At 37.4% G+C, this 22356-nt stretch overlaps 2 protein-coding genes across 2 annotated transcripts; both read right to left on the bottom strand.

Annotated features, from left to right (window-relative positions):
* Positions 1 to 1703: 1703 nt before the first annotated feature.
* LOC100373622 (alpha-N-acetylneuraminide alpha-2,8-sialyltransferase-like) lies at positions 1704 to 8894 on the bottom strand. The gene is made up of 7 exons (XM_085491851.1): positions 8464 to 8894; positions 5328 to 5531; positions 4969 to 5107; positions 4327 to 4436; positions 3866 to 3952; positions 2701 to 2933; positions 1704 to 2523 (listed from the first exon to the last, which is right to left on the bottom strand). Exons 1-7 carry the CDS (start codon positions 8610 to 8612, stop codon positions 2294 to 2296), a joined length of 1152 nt encoding a protein of 383 aa, XP_085347977.1. The 5' UTR covers positions 8613 to 8894; the 3' UTR covers positions 1704 to 2293.
* A 1697-nt stretch (positions 8895 to 10591) lies between these two features.
* Positions 10592 to 17030, bottom strand: LOC144353299 (alpha-N-acetylneuraminide alpha-2,8-sialyltransferase-like). The gene is made up of 7 exons (XM_085492375.1): positions 17014 to 17030; positions 14862 to 14975; positions 14003 to 14138; positions 13444 to 13553; positions 12833 to 12922; positions 12164 to 12393; positions 10592 to 10818 (listed from the first exon to the last, which is right to left on the bottom strand). The coding sequence occupies exons 1-7, from the start codon at positions 17028 to 17030 to the stop codon at positions 10592 to 10594; spliced, it is 924 nt and encodes a 307-aa protein (XP_085348501.1).
* Positions 17031 to 22356: the final 5326 nt, after the last annotated feature.

Genomic DNA, 22356 nt, shown 5'->3' with positions numbered 1-22356 from the left:
CTGTTAAATGTACTTAACAGTTTAGAGGTTTATTGTCATAAATGGAGACTCCAGGTAAATCTGACAAAAACAAAAGTTGTTATTTTCAGACGACGAACACTGAAATAATGAACAATATATTACCTGTGTAGATATGTACAACTACCTGGGTATAAACATAAAGTCAAATAACTGCTACACTGAAGCCAAACAAAATTTAGCAGATAAAGCAGCCCGAGCAATGTATGCATTGAAACAGTTCCTACCACCAGAAACAAATTGTAGAACTGTCATCCATCTTTTTAAAAGGTGTATTCAACCAATATTATTGTATGGGTCTGAAATCTGGGGCCATGAAATTCAAGATTACAACAAATGGGACAAAACAATAACAGAAAAAACACAATTGAATTTTTACAAACTACTGGGATTGAACAAATTTGTGGCAAACATTGCATGCAGAGCTGAAGTAGGAGAATTCCCACTCTTAGTAGACATTCGAATCAATTTAATAAAATACTGGACTCGTATCAGTAAATTACCAGACAATAATATCACAAAACAAGCATACCTTGAACAAAAGAAATCCAATTTACAATGGTACTTTTCAATACAAAAAATGATGAACAAGATGAATTTTTCACGAGAACAACAGAATGATTTGTTAACAAAACATATACAGCAAATTGGCAAAGTTGTCAAACAAAAATACATGAATTTTTGGAGAAAAAATATAACTGATAAAACAAAAACGAGACTCATATAATTTTGAAAAATACTTAGATGTGTTGAATTTAATACAAAGAATTTCAATGATAAAATTTCGGACTAGTAATCACAATTTAGCAATAGAAAAAAGGAGGCATATGCAAGTGTCCCCCTCATTTTTCAGAATGGATCGACGCCCCTGCTCTAGTTCTTGCCAAGTATTCTGCACCGAATTCCGACTGGAATTCCGGATTCCAGCGAATAGGATCTGCCTAGATTGTGTATTGAATACATATTGACTGGCCGTTAGGACAATAGCCAAGTGAATAGCATATGTCTATTTCTCCTGAGAGCTTTGAGTAGTTCAAAACAGCAGTCTCGTACTTCATAGATTTTTACGCGGAACAGAATGCCATGTATGTTTGAGGTGACTATCTCATGCTGTTCTGTCAATATTTAAACGTTGATATGGCGGTGGTGATTTCGCGCATCGAGATATGGTATAGTTGATTTGTTGATCATCTATTAATAAGTATACAACCATTCACATTCAATACAATGTAGAGTGCAAAGTTGTAAATACAATTGACAGCTACTTTTTTAAAATGACTGAGTAAACTCGTATAATTCAGTTTTCTTTTGGGAATACAAGACGTACCTTAATCGGAGAAGAAAAAGGAGATTTGACCGCTCAGTCTGCCTGTAAATTCTGCGTCGTTACTGTTTTTAGTTTTTTTTCTACGATCTTCCGGTTCTTTCTGTGCATCAGTGGAGTCTGAATACAGAGGCGTACATGCTATTAATAGGTATAATCTCTTTAATGAAGCCTACAACATGGCTGTACTCCCACGATGCATTATTCTTACACAACTTCCCAGTTGAAATTTAAATGCATTTGGCATGCAGCAAATGTCAAGAAATTGTATCATCTTCCGAGATGCGTGGGGGAAAAGGTGTCATTGCTGACACAATATGACATATGCATTTTAAGAAATAATGCAGATAATATACCAGAATTTCAAAATGTTTAAAATATAAGTTTATTGTTTCATCTAACTCCTCAATATCCCCACTATAATATATCATGTATATCTTCACATTCGTTTTGTATCTTTAAATATTGAACATTAACTAAAGTTATATTCACCTCACGGTCACAGTTTTGAGCGCTGGTGTATTCCCCACACCAAAAAAACATAGATATTTCAATGCCACATATTCTTTTAACATGAGAGTAGGGGGAAGCGTTCTCTGTTTCGATTGGAAATTCTCGTTTATATAATAATGAAAGAAATAATTACGTGTTATCTGTGTATATCACCTTATAGGTCACTGCTACCATATGTTTACTGTAGGTACATCTGATATGTATGTTTTTCGCTTTATATTCAAGTAACCCGAATTATTATCAACTGTCTACATAAAACTGTGCATCCTAATGGTTTCTCTGTAATTTTGGCTAGTATAAAAAACAGTCTAATAAAAAAACTTTCTTATTTTGTGGCTAGAGGTACCCCCTTACGAAATCGGTATTCGTCTAATGGTTCACGATCAGACCAAGAAATTATTGTAGCTGCCGTAGATGGCGCAACAGCGGTTCCCATTATCACGAGCATTTGTCAACATGTAATTTGAAAAGGCCCTGCTTATGCAATGAGGCGAGCAGTCTGAATTCCGCCGAGTAGTCACTAAACGAATGGAAGGCCGACCAATATTTATCATCGCTGTTATCATTGTGTAGATGTAACCCGTTGGCGTCTACCACGGTAAATGGCCAGAATCCATAGAGATGCAACTCATCACACAGTGAGATTGCCATGGCAACCAGCATCATCCCTGGAAAATAAATTAAAATGATAATGCGGGAGTATTTTACCAGAAGTTGTATGAAACTTACAGACTCGATCTTAGAGATGAGACGAGACACACTTTAACCCAGTACATAGGTCAGGTGTGAATTTTAAAGATACCGTTGGGAAAACGAGTTCCTATGCACATAATGTCAATTTTTACCTGGTGATAACGGCTTTTTGAGCTTCCACAACTGTTGAATGTGTTCAAAATATTTAGCATTGGCGATGAGTAGAGTTACGTTTGTGCTTTCACGCAGCAACTCGTGAGTGGTAAATGCAAACTGATTCGGTATTCTGGGGCTGTTCGGAACCCACATCATGTATCCTTCGTACTCCTTCATGGCGTTCAAGAACATGATTGACTTATTTCTCTTACTAGTGAGCAATCCAAATCTAAGAAACAGATATAACGTTAGTATATACATGTTTAACTCCTGAACATGATAATTTTACTAACAGTTGAGTTGCAATGCCGAAAACTGACAAATGGCAAATGACTCGCATCTACATTTTTGAATTGAAAATATTATTCATGTTCAAAGGCTATGACACTGGAGTGAAGCTCTTACACTCCAATATACATTATAGTAAATAAACAACGATACAATATTATTTGTTGTGGTGGTTAGGGTAGAATTTTAGAATTATAATGATTCTCGAATTTGGACGATGTGCAGAACACACATATTTTAAGGCAAATGTTGACGTACATTATGAGTACCATTCTTGGTTGTTGTCTACCAACTATTTGTGATGATTATTTTGATGCTACTTAATGCTTAAAGGGCGGTAGTCTTCGCGCCACGCATGCACGAGATATATGGGTCTATATAAACAAAGATGGCGACTTTGACTGTTGCGCAAATCAACGAGTACAAACTTAGACGTTATCAAGCTTTAATTAGGTATTTGTTTAGGTGATTGGATGTATGGAAGGAGTCAAGGGCGGTAATTAGTGCAAGTCGCGCCCAGGTCAAACCTCGTACTTGTGATTTCAATTAGAAGGGCTTTGGATTGTAGGAAAATCAATGTTTATCAACACAAATGTCGCACATGCGCAGCGCGACGACCACCGCCCTTTAAGCATTAAGTAGCATCAAAGTAATCATCACAAATAGTTGGTAGACAACAACCCGGAATCGTACTCATAATGTACGTCAAAATTTGCCTTAAAATATTCATAATATTACTTAGCAATTATGTTATTAAATCTGGCCTTGGCTCTTTTTGGATAGAACGAATCCACCATTAAAAAGTTGCTGACTCAACTCACAAAATGCAACTGGCATTATACAATTTACAAAGGCACATCCTGTCGCATTTACCTTTCCCAGCAGTCAGGATTCATGGTGGTTAAATTGGATCGTCTTCCTGCATCGTGTTGAAACTGTAGAATTGCCTGTATATTCGTCCTTTCCATTTGAAAACAATGTTAAAAAGAGAAAACACGTGAATACATAGCATTGGAACGACTGCATGACATGAAAGCCATTGAAATAATTAGTATTCATACAATAATAACACGACAATAACAAAGTTCTGCCGATCGCATTTTTATGTGCAATTAATTGATATATGTATATTCCATAACGTGAGTGAAGTTATATAGTTAAGTATATATAAAGAACGCAGATGCCAATATAGCAATCGGGAAATAGGAAACGTCTTAAACAAAACATGTCGTCAGTTCAACTCTAAATTTCCAAGTAAATCTGGTACTTATTCAGGGGAGGGCGGTTGCAACATATAACCAGCCCTCCGACGAAGAAGCAATGGATCAATTTACCTCATTACAAACTGTGAGCTGTCTATTTGCCGTCCACATTCACTGCCATTCAGTATTCCTACATTCCCGACAACGGAACACGTTCTGTATGTGTGTGAAAATGGAGATACCTGCAAAGAAAATGTCGATTTCATTTCATCATTTCATCACGTGACTGAACCTTTACACCACGTTGATGGAAACGCCATCACAGTTTAGAAGTAATTAAAAACACCATGAATTCACGTGCACATCACTCCATTCGTCGTTTGTGGTACAAAAAAGTAATACAGAGAATATTCATTTCAATCGTGTTCAATAGTATCCATCAATCTTTTATTGCAGAAAAAATCCGAGTGTAATACTATGTAGACGTGCTTCACGGTTACCCAACCTCAAAAATGTTATTTTTTATTCACTTCTATGTTGAATAAGGAAAATGCAATCTTTACATCATGAAGTCAAAATGATTAGATTTACCTCCCAGTATCTTTATTTTTTAATAACAATATTTTTCTGTGAGTTTGTTAATTGCTTACCCAGGTTTCATCCAATATTTCTAATTGTTAATTTGCTTTGGCCGATCGCATAATATCGCTATTTAAGTATGTAGTAACTAAATGTGACAATGAAAAGTACATCATGTAAGCGAAATATACACACCTCCGGCAAACTCACTTGACGATATTTGTTGATGGTAAGCGTTTCCTCATTAAAGGTATTGTAAAACTTAGTACGGAGTGGAGAATTCTTTTTAGTTAAAATAAAATAGGAACCATTGGCATTTTCATTGAACTTGTTCCTACAATAAAATAAAATAAAATAAAATTGATAATAATTAAATTAATTCTGGGTGATAATTTATTATTTATTTATTTATTATTGACTGTAGGTAAATAATAATAATAATATTTACAATGTATATATATATTTCTATATATATATTTATATTAAATACTATTTGCTTAATTAAATTTACATTATAATAGTATTTTATATGTGTGTGAATTGTATGGATCTACCTTAGTTCATGAACTCTTGTTCGATTCAGTGTCAAGTCTTCTCTTAATGCGGCAAGTGTTGTATTCAATCTCTTCTGTAGTTGCTTCATGCGCTGAAACCACCGTTGTTTCGATACTTCATTGCCAGTTTTATTCAAATTATTCGCTTCTTCTATTTTCACAATGCGGATGTCCTTTGGAATAGAGAATCTACGTCCAAGTAACCTAGGCAACGTTTAACATTAATAATGAATTATTGTATATACTTGATGTTTTTTTTTCTTTTCAGAGTATAGAAATTATGATCATGCCCACACCTCACAATACATCATCGGTATATCAACGGTTACTATAATCTCAATAGAATGCGAAAATTGCCAATGACGGGAGATTCGTACTTTCAGAACTGTATACTACAAAGATATATGTGCATGTTATGATCCGGCATGGGTATGCTATAAGTAATAAGTATACGTTAGCAAATGGCCGCCGAGATCTTGTTCGCAGCGAGAGAGTCACGAGACTAGTTTTGCTCCTCAAACAGTACTTCATTCACTCCCATCAGTGTGTCCACTGTTCCAATCACAATGGTTACGTAGCAGCGGACACACTGACGGGAGGTATGGAACCCAAGTCTCGTAGCTTTCTCGCCTTCAACGAGATTTCGGTGGCTATTTGCGTATTGAAAAACGGTGACGAAACCACTCTACATCCACATAGTTGCACCGTGACAGTCGAGGACTGTTGCTTCGTCAATGTTGTTCCACGGCCTCGAAGAGCTACTGAACTGATGGCTAAAGATTTAATATTTCATACTCAAATTCAAAACGCCCATGCAGGTAATTTGAAAATTCTTATAATTTACGTTCGTTAATTCATGGGTAATAATGCAAATCAATTGGGATGTTCTGACTGATTGGCGAGGGGGTATTAGTTATCCGTTCCTCACTTTGAAAAACATAAAATAACTTTAAGGCTCACGATGAATTCAGATATAACAGACCCTACACTAATGTAAGTAGCACCATACTGCTATGTTTAATGTATAACCCCTGGTTACTCGGTCACTCTTAGCACAGGGGCTTATAAAGTCACGGCGGATCCCTTCGTGCTTGCCCTATGGACTCTGTCGTTGGTTGACAGGCCCCTTCTGGGTATAAGCACCTCACTGTTTTATTTGATGATGAATTATACCTATAAAACTGCCGGATCGAAGCAGCGAAAATAACCGCGTAAACACGTTCAGCTCAAGCCGGCCAGGTTGAAATCCGACTAGACTGGCATGCAGTCTCTTTGTTGGTGTTTTTCAATAAAATAAAATACCACGGAAGTTTATAAATGATAAAAGCTGGGTTACCGCGAAATACACTCTCATGATATTTTATTTTATTGAAAAAGAGACTGTATGCAAGTATAAACATGTCCTCGACCGTCTAAAATAAACCCCCATTCAGGTTGATGTTACAGCTCGGCCCTTGTGAGCCGAGTCGACGTTCGGTCACACACAAAAACACACAAGAGATAATCTTCTGTTACTGCAACCAGGCTACCAGTATTGCAATACAGCTCACTGTTTTTCTAACAAAACTGCAAAATTGATAGTTCAAGCATAACTAATAGTAATAGTAAACTGATATTAATACAGTTACTTTGAGCTATATTGCAATTTCTTTCACAGTAATTTGTTGGAACAGCCTCAATCTATTTGGACTGTGGGGGCACCATACCGTGTGTATCAAGCAACTGTAGTCCCCACTGGTTATCTACTATTGCAAATAAATCACCTTATATTACACATTATGTGTTGTTGATCCATTTCTATAGTTTACATGCCAACCGGAGAACAAATAATTATCGATTATAATATTCACATAATATGAAACATATAACTATTGTAGCCATAAGAATGTGTGCATTTTAAGACTGGCAGTACTGGTAAACATTACAGCCGTTGTTTACTTATCTTTCAGTGCCCTCTAAGCCAGCAGCCATGAGATAAAATATATTATACTTGTACAACCTATACACACATCAATATCTATATCAGATGGGGGAATATACTTTATTCATGATGTAAAAAAATACACAGAAATATTTTTCGCCACAAAAAACAGTAAAACTGCAAGGAATGCTGGGAATGGAATGGTCTATGTCGTCACTCATTGTGAGTACGTCTTTTTCCATGAACATACCCTATCCAATTCCTAAATGCACAAATACGGCAACAAAATAATAAATAATAAAGTACCATACTTCTTCTACCTTTGTAGTTGTGTTATGCTTTTTATACGTTTTTGTCCCAAGTGTTTTACCTATTGTTTATCAGACAAACTAGTAAAAAGTCTGCTGTTTCTTACCCTAAAATTTGACGAATAAGTATTAAAAAGGCAACGATATAAACTAATTTGGTTTATATATATTGAAGAAATAGAAAACCGTCAACAGTCTAATTTTCTGGCAAGGTTTCATACCTTGAGTTTGTTTATTTTTAGCCATAATGAAGTAAAAAAACAACTAGGTTAGTCTCAGACTACTAGTCTGAGGCTTAGTGTAGATTTTACCCAGGTAGCTTTGCACAATTTTAGTTTTTGCCTCGTATCTCATCATAAACAGTCAAATTTACCTAAATTTTCAAGTGTACATATCCCATACCCCATGGTTAAGTTACATTTTGTTTTAATTAAGAAAGTAAGATTTTATTAGGGTTGAAATGACTAGACAACAGTAAGTGCTCTGTCGTACGCCAAGCTTGAAATGATGACGTCATATAATTAAAAAAATATTTTATCAGCAATGCCTATCTTTAACGAGAAGCCTAGCGACTCGTAATTGTTGAAAACGTTGGTAATATACCAACGTGTGTTCATTATTACCATCCCGTTGTTTTGGAACGGAACGGAACATAACACCAAAAGTTGAAAGGTCGGTGGTCGTCGCGCAGCGCGTGTTCGAATGTAAACAATGTATTTTACCTGTATATCGAACAGGACGCGGCGCGACGACCACCCCTCTACTAAAGCTAAATATATGCGAATACCTGACATGTTGTCATATTACATATTACCCACATTCAATCAGATCTACGCATAGGTCAACTACAATGGATTGGGGTCATCGAATGTTGTCAAACAATATAACACTGAGCAGCCGCCATTACCTGTATTCACTGCCGCCCTGGTACTTGTTCGAGTTTTCTCCAAGTTCTTCGCTGCTAAGCTTCCAATACTCAAAACCAAGAAACGAGCAACACCCGAAAATCGCGATCGCCATGAACAGCATGAGAATCCCACTGTGACGCGGACGCATAATTAACGGTAGCAGTACACGTCGAAGTTGTAAAGTGTCCGTGGACCACAGTCTCGTTAAACGACTGTGACAGAACCACAGTCCAATCTATTATTAGACCGAGACTGAACGTATCATCGGCCTGTGTAATAACTAGAATCTTATCAATCACACACACCGGCCTATGTAATCGATATTTGTAACACTCCTGGACGACCACGCACACTATGTGGTATACAATATCACACAAATCGACGCGCCGTTTGCCATATACTAAAGTAAACGAAAACTAATATCACGCCACTAACCACTGGGTATTCCAACCTTGATGACGTCACGGTATTGTAATGTAGTCAAATTGAAGGTCGGAATTACCTCAGACTACTATAGAATTCTATAGAATTCTATAGTAGTCTGTGGACTGACCAAAGCCCCAGAATGAGGTATATGGACTAAAGTTACTACAAAATTAAATCAGAATTAAAATTCAATGTAGGTATAATCTCCAATTTGTTTGTATTTTTTTTATAATTTTTATTGTTATTTATTTATTTATGAATATTTTTTTGGTTTTACTTGCCATTATTAGTTTTTTTTTTCAAAAATCGTTCAATGCATGTGGAATTCTTGTACAAATCTCCAGTAAGAGCCAACTAATCAGACTCCTCAAAATGTAATGAGGAGAGAAACAACAAACAGCCGGAGTCGGCTCGCGGTGATTAACGATTGCTGACCTGTATCTTCATTCGTTCTCTAAATTAAGTTATTAACATGTAAGTAATTTTTGTTATCAGGTTTCTGCCACAGTCTAACTGTGTTCAGTAACCGCGTCTTGTTCTACGTTTCCTAATTGGCTAAGTGTGTCAACGTCAACGAGTACAAAATTGTATATGCCAGGTGGTTTGCCAAATGAAACTGTTCATACAAATTTCTAGATGTTTTTGTTTTTGTTTTCTGCAGGCTCAGGATAAACGAAACACCGCACTGCGAAACGCAGACACACTATTGTGATTTTGTTATTACACTCACGACTGCATAATGACCACAATTCTCAATGTAATTCCGACCCAACCAAAACAACTTGAAAAATGCCATGTGCTAAATGTGGAATGTAAATTAAAAAGTTACTCTGAAATAAATAAATAAAATAAATATTTATTCACTGCAATGAAATGTGTTTTCTGAATTTATAACATCTTGGTGTGTTTAATAGATCAGTCTTCGTTCGTGCATCAGTCTATTCCATGAAATGAGATATCAAATTAGGAGTTTAATATATGTAGTCTTGTTCTTTCCATATGCAATGAATCAGATGAAGACCGGGATATGATATATAAACAACAACTAAATAACAGCAAATTAGAAAAATAAGTCATAAATAAACATAAATAAAAATAATTTAAATGTATATATAATTTTAAAAAAACACTATGTCTGCATCGGCTTTTAATCAGACTGACCTACCTGCACCTGTAGCGTGATGTTTTACACACTCCTACAGAGGCGAGTTTTCGCGGGCAGTATTTTTAGTTTTAGTTATCCTTTTTACTCTTTCAGTTCCATGTTGTGGGATTTATTTCATTTTCGGTTTAAAATGCTATTTTCAGTGCTATTTATCCTATTATTCATTTACATTTGAAAGTTCCAGTGTGTTGTTGAGAGGCTGGAAATAGTTTAAGCGGTGAAGAGAGAGAGAGAATTATTTAACATCCAAATGAAAATTACCAGTATCTAGTCTGTGACCGCTTTTTAATAGTTTACTAGACTTTTATTGTTGTATACAATCCTGAAACCTTCAAAATCGTTGATAATATATAAATATACAATACAGCAAATGAAAATATTCAATAGATAGTTTGATTTCCAAGGCAACAGCTTGAACAAGACTATAATGGGAATGGACACATGTGCACTTGTATAAAATATAAAACACAAAAACGACCATATTCATGAATGCAATTGACGTTGGTGTATTTGTTATGTCTGATATGACGTAAATGTTAGACACATGGCCCTACGTGGAGTCGTAGCACGCCTTTACTATGAAGTTTGACAAGTAATACAAACTCAGACGGGTAGTCGTGACTATTCATGTAGGTAGACCAGGCGAGGTCGTCAGTATAGTGCATTGGTAGCTCGTTCCCTGCTGCGTCAGTCGCAAACGGCCAGAACCCGTACAGGTCGAGTTCTTCACATATCGTAAGCCCTATGGTCACCAAAAGCATTCCTGAATTTGAGAAGAAAAGACAAATATGAAACGTCATTGTACTCTGCAGTGGTTCCACGGCGCCATCTAACCGTGCTTCAAAATAGACCATTTTCCGTTCACTGCGAGAATCACGCGTTATGCGTGAAATCGAACGAAAAAACAAGACAAACAAAGGTCATAGCGTCGTAGTCGCGTCAAACATCGCGTGGGATTCGACAAACGCGAAAGTATTTCGGGGACATTTCCATGCTTAATAATGTGCTGTCCACATTTGATGATAGGCAATTTCGATTAAGTAAGGGTATTCGGAAGCAATATTCCTCTGTCGAAAATCGGCCGGACAATGTAAGCTACGAAATAAAGAAATTCTAGTTCAAAATCAATTCGTTCGATTTTTGCGGCAGACGTTCGACGCGCGTCTTTCATGCATCTCGCGAGATCTCGCAATTGTACGGAAAATCACCTATTGAAGGAACTTTGGACATAAACATGTATAGATAACAGACTTCACCTTTGCTTAAGAGTCAGAAAATTGAATGTTAGCCTGACAAGATCGCGTGAGTTATGGCCCCTGCGGTGCTACAAACCCAACACGTGACAGTATTAGGGTTTGATGCCGTTCGGCCAGCGAGGGCGCCATTCACGTCTACATGTCACGCTAATTGAATGTGACCACCCGTGTGAAAAAATATTTTGTATTTTCTTTATATATAGATATTTTATTATATATTTATTTATTTATAATGAAGCAAGACGACTAATTAGCATATTAACGATTGATCACTATTTTGTAACTATTTACGAATATTCATTGTTTCTAAGCAGGACATTGTTTCTATACCTGGCTATATCCTCGGGGCGGAGCTACGTCACAAAACGTTACACGTTGTTAAGACGCGCACCACTGTACATGCATTTCTATGGGCTCTGTGCGCGCTGCTGTGAAACGCCGGTCGAGCCGGTGAAAATTCGAGAAAACAACACAAACCCAACTTTGAAGTAATCAAATTTATATATGTTACACACGTAAGGCTAATCTTGTTACACTGTTCAGGGGAGTCTCAACAACCATCCCAAAGTACCGTTTTCTACGAGTTTTTGGCCTTTGTTTTTGCCGCGAGGGTTGCCAGGCGGTGAAAATGCCCTGATGTCCGCCCGAGGATTGGCTATATCTTTACTATATCCTATTTTCCCGTTTATGGGTTGTTACAGAACTCAAAACATAATATAATCTGACATAGATTAGGGTAGCAATAGTATTATCAGTATTACCAACAACAACAAATTATGGTGTTGAATAACAAAAAATTAACCAGAATTTCGATTAATGGTCTAGTTCCATATATAAACACTGTGACGTCACCTGTAGAGAGCGTTTTCTTGAATCCCCAGTACTGAGTAACCATTTCGAAATGGATGGCATCGGCCAGTAGCGTTTCATGACCAGTGTTATGATGTATAAACTCATTAACTGTAAAAGCCAGCGTATTGTTTATAGCTCTACTGTTAGGAACCCATAGTATGTACTTCCCGTACTCCTGTAACGCACTCAAGAAATCGACAACATTGGATTCTGTCATTAAGTAATCGAACCTGTGAATACGAAAAATTGTACACATCAAATATTCAAGCATACGTGCGAATATTGAGATTATTGGAGAACTCGGGAAAATCATATGCGAACGAGAAAAATCTAGCGAGTAAGCACATGGCGTAAGGTTAAAGCAAACACACATCAACTAAGCGACATAACGCCCCAAACATGTAAGTAAGTAATTATAGGCGAAGCGTATTCGTTAAATGTGTGCGTCTATTGGTTAACTTTTACGTACCAGTACTCCGTGTTAATGACCATGGCGCATGCGTCAATGAATCTAAACATATGTGTAGTGTGACAAAAATGGTGTGTCAATTCATTGCGTCAGCCCAATAATTAACTAATCTTAGAACCGTTTTGTTGTTGTTACTGTCGTTGTTTTACAAGGAATATGACATTTTGCTGTTTGCTGTTATTTCGATGAAAATACGTTACCTGGTTTTAATGAGACTGGGATTTATAGTTGTTAAGTTGGCCTTGCTGCCCGCATCCTGCTTGTACTTCTCGATTGGCTGCAGGTTCGACCTGTAGTAAAAATATAATAAGGGTGCTAATCTACCTTCCCTTTAAGCCCTCTGGCGGCATGGAGACGTCATTTGCAACATCCGGTTTGTTTCAATATATGGTCGTCGATCAATAGAAATCTTGTTTTTGAGGGCTTTACCAGAGGCGGTGGCACGACATTTTGCATGGGGGGGGGTCTTATTAGGGGGTCCGGGGCAATTTTGAAATCTAGACACTATTTTCTGCTTTTTTGAGGGACACATTTTGCTGACACAAAGGATTTCAGCTTGAATTTGAAGCGGCGACGCCCCCTCCCCAACATTTTTTCGAGGGGGCGACCCCCACCCCCCTCTGTGCCGCCGCAACTGTTTACTATGACGAACGACTAAATAAATTAACATAGCTTCTTACCATGGAGCCACTGGTGAGCTAGAGGGCGCAGTTTATAGGAAAAGTAAATTGACATACACATCTTACATCGGTTGAATTACTGTAACACGTGTTATTAGAGTGAACGAGACGATCAATTTAGGTGTCATTACCTCATTACAAAGTCATGTTCATCAATTTGTCCACCACATCTACTTCTCCTCAGAATCCCACCATTTCCAATCACAGCACAAGAACGTATTGCTCTGGAAAAGGGCGTGACCTTCAACACAAATTACCGATGTTAAAGTTATTTGACAATTATGTGATATATTTGATGATCTGAATTCACGCAAATAGTGAGACCATAAATATATCACTGAATAGACGCATTGCCCTCTCACAGGATCTATGAATGCTTTACGAATGCGACTTTAATACCACCGAATACACTTTGGTACTACTAGGGAGATCGTATTTCGAAAAGGCAAGGTGCCGCATACGTTTACCCGAGCTGAAATACTGCTCTGGTGGGACTAGAGTGAAAATGAATTGTAAGCGTTTTATACAAAACAAATGCAGCAGACGAACGTAAATATGAATCCAGAAACTAGCAGAGAAACAGACAAAGGAAATTGTGATAGGTAGTCGCCGTGAAGCTCGCGTTTATTATCCAATGTAAATTTCGACGGAGTACACCGGCAGGTTCCTTAGCGTGTTCAGGTTACTCACCTCTGGTAGAAGCCTCTGTTTATGATAATCAATTGGAACTGGGCTATCAAGGAACGTGTTGTAATACAACCGACCAATTTCACTATTACGTTGCGTGAAGATGAAATAGGATCCGTTCATGTGATTGGTACCATACCTGTGAACAGTAAAACGACATTGTGAGCACTGCAGCGCCCTCGGAGTAAATTTACAACCTACAATATAAACGATGGTGTTAACGATAACAGTTGCACTCAATGGGTGTATGTAAATGGTGAGCAAAAGTTTATGTCACGTGATTATTATTCAGCAATCATTGTTATTGAAGCAAATTTCTAGAAATGCAATCTATGTAATTTGGATTACTTTTTTAATATTAAATGATTCTGTTTGATATTTTGTAGACCAAAAAAATCGATATGAACTTCCGTCCAATAATAACTTTTTACAATTCGTCAATGATATCATTATAAACTTTTGCGCGTGAACTTATTCGATTTACCGGTACGTATATATACACCTATGCGCATGCGTATTTGCGCTTTATACAATCTCAGGGGACGAACATATTTAAACTTGGTTTGTTTCATTTATAGATAACTCACCAGGTAGTTCTGATTAAGATACAACAAACTACCTTTTAAAATGATCGTGTGCTCCAACGTTCCAACTCCTAATTGTGTTTCGAAATCGTCGAAAATTTACAATGGTTCCGATATAAAACGATACAAACATCGAAATCCGATACATTGATGAAACTTTCATTTTTGAATATTCAACGCGAAGGTAATAATATTTCTATCAGTAAACTCAATATATTTGAAAGCGACATGTGCTCTATTGTGGTCATTTTGTAAAAAAAATGTCCGTCCGTCCTTACATAATCTCATTTCTTGTTGTTGTATTCCGCTTCCAATATTTTAACGTGGAAAAAGTTGTATTCAGGTTCAAATCAGGAAAAATCGGAGCCTGTTTTTTCACAGCGACCACTTTCCTGAAAACAAAAATAAAGAAGAGTACGATATGATGCAGTGACAGATACACGGGCCATACTCCTAATGTCGGGCAAACGATTACCTGCGCTCAGGCACAAACGTCCATATTCGGGCAGTAATATGTAATACAGCATACTGTGTACTCACAGTGACATATACACCACACTGCGTACTCACAGTGACATATACACCACACTGCGTACTCACAATGAAATATACACCATACTGTGTACACACAGTGACATATACACCATAGTGTGTACTCACAGTGACATATACACTACACTGCGTACTCACAGCGACATATACAAACTACTGTGTACTCACAGTGACATATACACCATAGTGTGTACTCACAGTGACATAAACACCATACTGTGTATTCACAGTGACATATACACCATACTGTGTACTCACAGTGACATATACACCACACTGCGTACTCACAGTGACATATACACCACACTGCGTACTCACAGTGACATATACAAACTACTGTGTACTCACAGTGACATATACACCATACAGTGCACTCACAGTGACATATACACCATACTGTGTACTCACAGTGACATATACACCACACTGCGTACTCACAGTGACATGTACAAACTACTGTGTACTCACAGTGACATATACAAAATACTATGTACTCACAGTGACATAAACACCATACTGTGTCCTCGTAGTGAAATATAACATCATACTGTGTACTCACAGTGAAATATACACCATACTGGATATTCACAGTGACATATACACCATACTGGGTATTCACAGTGACATATACACCATACTGGGTATTCACAATGACATATACATCATACTGTGTACTCACGTTGACGTATACACCATACTGTGTATTCAGTGATATATACACACCATACTGTGTACTCACAGTGACATATACACCATACTGTGTACTCACAGTGACATATACACCACACTGCGTACTCACAGTGACATATACAAACTACTGTGTACTCACAGTGACATATACACCATTCTGTGTACTCACAGTGACATAAACACCATACTGTGTACTCACAGTGACATATACACCATACTATGTACACAGAGTGACATATACACCACACTGCGTACTCACAGTGACATATACACCACACTGCGTACTCACAGTGACATATACAAACTACTGTGTACTCACAGTGACATATACACCATACTGTGTACTCACAGTGATATATACACCATACTGTGTACTCACAGTGACATATACACCACACTGCGTACTCACAGTGACATGTACAAACTACTGTGTACTCACAGTGACATATACACCATACTGTGTACTCGCAGTGACATATACACCATACTGTGTACTCACAGTGACATAAACACCATACTGTGTACTCGCAGTGAAATATAACATCATACTGTGTACTCACAGTGAAATATACACCATACTGGGTATTCACAGTGACATATACACCATACTGGGTATTCACAGTGACATATACACCATACTGGGTATTCACAGTGACATATACATCATACTTTGTACTCACGCTGACGTATACACCATACTGTGTACTCACAGTGACTTATACACCATACTGTATACTCACAGTGACACATACATCATACTGTGTGCTCACAATGACATATACGTCATACTGTGTACTCACAGTGACATATACACCATACCGTGTACTCACAGTGACATATAAACCATAATGCGTTCTCACAATGACATATACACCATACTGTGTACTCACTGTGACTTATACACCGTACTGTATACTCACAGTGACACATACATCATACTGTGTACTCACAATGACATATACACCATACTGTGTACTCACAATGACATATACACCATATTGTGTACTCAGTGACATATACACCATACTATGTACTCACATTGACATATACACCATACTGTGTATGCACAGTGACATATACACCATACTGTGTACTCACAATGACATAAACACCATACTGTGTACTCGCAGTGACATATACAAAATACTATGTACTCGCAGTGACATATACACCATACTGTGCACTCACCTTGACATATACACCATACTGTGTACTCACAGACTTATACATCATACTGTGTACTCACAGTGACATAAACACCATACTGTGTACTCAGACTTATACACCATACTGTGTACTCACAGTGACATAAACACCATACTGTGTACTCACAGACTTATACATCATACTGTGTACTCACAGAGACTTATACATCATACTGTGTACTCACAATGACATATACACCATACTGTGTACTCACAATGACATATACACCATATTGTGTACTCAGTGACATATACACCATACTATGTACTCACATTGACATATACACCATACTGTGTATGCACAGTGACATATACACCATACTGTGTACTCACAGACTTATACATCATACTGTGTACTCACAGTGACATATACACCATACTGTGTACTCACAATGACATATACACCATACTGTGTACTCACAATGACATATACACCATATTGTGTACTCAGTGACATATACACCATACTATGTACTCACATTGACATATACACCATACTGTGTATGCACAGTGACATATACACCATACTGTGTACTCACAGTGACATATACACCATACTGTGTACTCACAGTGACATATAAACCATACTGTGTACTCACAATGACATATATACCATACTGTGTACTCACAGTGACATATACACCATACTGTGTTCTCAGTGACATATACACCATACCATGTACTCACATTGACATATACACCATACTGTGTATTCACAGTGATATATACACACCATACTGTGTACTCACAGTGACATATACACCATACTGTGTACTCACAGTGACATATACACCACACTGCGTACTCACAGTGACATATACAAACTACTGTGTACTCACAGTGACATATACACCATTCTGTGTACTCACAGTGACATAAACACCATACTGTGTACTCACAGTGACATATACACCATACTATGTACACAGAGTGACATATACACCACACTGCGTACTCACAGTGACATATACACCACACTGCGTACTCACAGTGACATATACAAACTACTGTGTACTCACAGTGACATATACACCATACTGTGTACTCACAGTAATATATACACCATGCTGTGTACTCACAGTGACATATACACCATACTGTGTACTCACAGTGATATATACACCACTCTGCGTACTCACAGTGACATGTACAAACTACTGTGTACTCACAGTGACATTACACCATACTGTGTACTCGCAGTGACATATACACCATACTGTGTACTCACAGTGACATAAACACCATACTGTGTACTCGCAGTGAAATATAACATCATACTGTGTACTCACAGTGACATATACACCATACTGGGTATTCACAGTGACATATACATCATACTTTGTACTCACGTTGACGTATACACCATACTGTGTACTCACAGTGACTTATACACCATACTGTATACTCACAGTGACACATACATCATACTGTGTGCTCACAATGACATATACGTCATACTGTGTACTCACAGTGACATATACACCATACCGTGTACTCACAGTGACATATAAACCATAATGCGTTCTCACAATGACATATACACCATACTGTGTACTCACTGTGACTTATACACCGTACTGTATACTCACAGTGACACATACATCATACTGTGTACTCACAATGACATATACACCATACTGTGTACTCACAATGACATATACACCATACTGTGTACACACAATGACATATACACCATATTGTGTACTCAGTGACATATACACCATACTATGTACTCACATTGACATATACACCATACTGTGTATGCACAGTGACATATACACCATACTGTGTACTCACAGTGACATATACACCATACTGTTTACTCACAGTGACATCTACATCATACTGTGTACTCACAGTGACATATAAACCATACTGTGTACTCACAATGACATATATACCATAATATGTACTCACAATGACATATACACCATACTGTGTTCTCAGTGACATATACACCATACCATGTACTCACATTGACATATACACCATACTTTGTAGTCACAGTGACATATACACCATACTGTGTACTCGCAGTGACATATACACCATAATGTGCACTCACCTTGACATATACACCATACTCTGTACTCACAATGACATATACACCATACTGTGTACTCACAGTGACATATACACCATACTGTGTACTCACAATGACATATACACCATATTGTGTACTCAGTGATATATACACCATACTGTGTACTCACAGTGACATATACACCATACTGTGTACTCACAATGACATATACACCATACTGTGTACTCACAGTGATATATACACCATACTGTGTACTGACAGTGACTTATACACCATATTGTGTACTCACATTGAGATATACATCATACTGTGTACTCACAGTGACATACACAAAATACTGTGTACTCACAGTGACATATACACCATATTGTGTACTCACAATGACATATACACCATACTGTGTACTCAGTGACATATACACCATACTATGTACTCACATTGGCATATACACCATACTGTGTACTCACATTGGCATATACACCATACTGTGTATTCACAGTGACATATACACCATACTGTGTACTCACAGACTTATACATCATACTGTGTACTCACAATGACATATACACCATACTATGTACTCACATTGGCATATACACCATACTGTGTATTCACAGTGACATATACACCATATTGTGTACTCTGTGACATATACACCATACAGTGTACTCACAATGACATATACACCATATTGTGTATTCACAGTGACATATACACCATACTGTGTACTCAAGACTTAAACATCATACTGTGTACTCACAATGACATATACACTATACTGTGCACTCACCTTGACATATACACCATACTGTGTACTCACAGTGACATATACACCATACTGTGTACTCACAGACTTATACATCATACTGTGTACTCACAATGACATATACACCATACTGTGTACTCACAGTGACATATACACCATACTGTGCACTCACCTTGACATATACACCATACTGTGTATTCACAGTGACATATACAAAATACTGTGTACTCACAGTGACATATACACCATATTGTGTACTCAGTGACATATACACCATACTGTGTACTCACAATGACATATACACCATATTGTGTACTCAGTGACATATACACCATACTATGTACTCACATTGACATATACACCATATTGTGTATGCACAGTGACATATACACCATACTGTTTACTCACAGTGACATCTACATCATACTGTGTACTCACAGTGACATATAAACCATACTGTGTACTCACAATGACATATATACCATAATATGTACTCACAATGACATATACACCATACTGTGTTCTCAGTGACATATACACCATACCATGTACTCACATTGACATATACACCATACTTTGTAGTCACAGTGACATATACACCATACTGTGTACTCGCAGTGACATATACACCATAATGTGCACTCACCTTGACATATACACCATACTCTGTACTCACAATGACATATACACCATACTGTGTACTCACAATGACATATACACCATACTGTGTACTCACAATGACATATACACCATATTGTGTACTCAGTGATATATACACCATACTGTGTACTCACAGTGACATATACACCATACTGTGTACTCACAATGACATATACACCATACTGTGTACTCACAGTGATATATACACCATACTGTGTACTGACAGTGACTTATACACCATATTGTGTACTCACATTGAGATATACATCATACTGTGTACTCACAGTGACATACACAAAATACTGTGTACTCACAGTGACATATACACCATATTGTGTACTCACAATGACATATACACCATATTGTGTACTCAGTGACATATACACCATACTATGTACTCACATTGGCATATACACCATACTGTGTACTCACATTGGCATATACACCATACTGTGTATTCACAGTGACATATACACCGTACTGTGTACTCACAGACTTATACATCATACTGTGTACTCACAATGACATATACACCATACTATGTACTCACATTGGCATATACACCATACTGTGTATTCACAGTGACATATACACCATATTGTGTACTCTGTGACATATACACCATACAGTGTACTCACAATGACATATACACCATATTGTGTATTCACAGTGACATATACACCATACTGTGTACTCAAGACTTAAACATCATACTGTGTACTCACAATGACATATACACTATACTGTGCACTCACCTTGACATATACACCATACTGTGTACTCACAGTGACATATACACCATACTGTGTACTCACAGACTTATACATCATACTGTGTACTCACAATGACATATACACCATACTGTGTACTCACAGTGACATATACACCATACTGTGCACTCACCTTGACATATACACCATACTGTGTATTCACAGTGACATATACAAAATACTGTGTACTCACAGTGACATATACACCATATTGTGTACTCACAATGACATATACACCATATTGTATACTCAGTGACATATGCACCATACTATGTACTCACATTGGCATATACACCATACTGTGTACTCACATTGGCATATACACCATACTGTGTATTCACAGTGACATATACACCATACTGTGTACTCTCAGACTTATACATCATACTGTGTACTCACAATGACATATACACCATACTATGTACTCACATTGGCATATACACCATACTGTGTATTCACAGTGACATATACACCATATTGTGTACTCAGTGACATATACACCATACTGTGTACTCACAATGACATATACACCATATTGTGTATTCACAGTGACATATACACCATACTGTGTACTCACAGACTTAAACATCATACTGTTTACTCACAATGACATATACACCATACTGTGCACTCACCTTGACATATACACCATACTGTGTACTCACAGTGACATATGCACCATACTGTGTACTCACAGACTTATACATCATACTGTGTACTCACAATGACATATACACCATACTGTGCACTCACCTTGACATATACACCATACTGTGTACTCACAGTGACATATACACCATACTGTGTACTCACAGACTTATACATCATACTGTGTACTCACAATGACATATACACCATACTGTGTACTCACAGTGACATATACACCATACTGTGCACTCACCTTGACATATACACCATACTGGGTATTCACAGTGACATATACAAAATACTGTGTACTCACAGTGACATATACACCATACTGTGCACTCACCTTGACATATACATCATACTGTGTATTCACAGTGACATATACACCATACTGTGTACTCACAGTGACATATACAAAATACTATGTACTCCCAGTGA

The sequence above is a fragment of the Saccoglossus kowalevskii genome, chromosome 17, assembly GCF_978046115.1.
Source record: "Saccoglossus kowalevskii chromosome 17, keSacKowa6.1, whole genome shotgun sequence".
NCBI lineage: Eukaryota > Metazoa > Hemichordata > Enteropneusta > Harrimaniidae > Saccoglossus > Saccoglossus kowalevskii.
This window is presented reverse-complemented; position numbering and strand designations above follow the sequence as displayed.

Excerpts from the sequence above, each read along its gene's own strand:
- LOC100373622 (XM_085491851.1), bottom strand. The coding sequence starts at position 8,612 with ATGCGTCCGCGTCACAGTGGGATTCTCATGCTGTTCATGGCGATCGCG. Across the intron at positions 4,437-4,968 it reads GTCAAGTGAGTTTGCCGGAG|GTATCTCCATTTTCACACAC; the intron begins GTGTGTATATTT and ends TTTTCTTTGCAG. Across the intron at positions 3,953-4,326 it reads AGCTCACAGTTTGTAATGAG|GACGAATATACAGGCAATTC; the intron begins GTAAATTGATCC and ends TCAAATGGAAAG.
- LOC144353299 (XM_085492375.1), bottom strand. Across the intron at positions 14,139-14,861 it reads ACAACAAGAAATGAGATTAT|GTATGGTACCAATCACATGA; the intron begins GTAAGGACGGAC and ends TACTGTTCACAG. Across the intron at positions 12,394-12,832 it reads CCCAGTCTCATTAAAACCAG|GTTCGATTACTTAATGACAG; the intron begins GTAACGTATTTT and ends TCGTATTCACAG.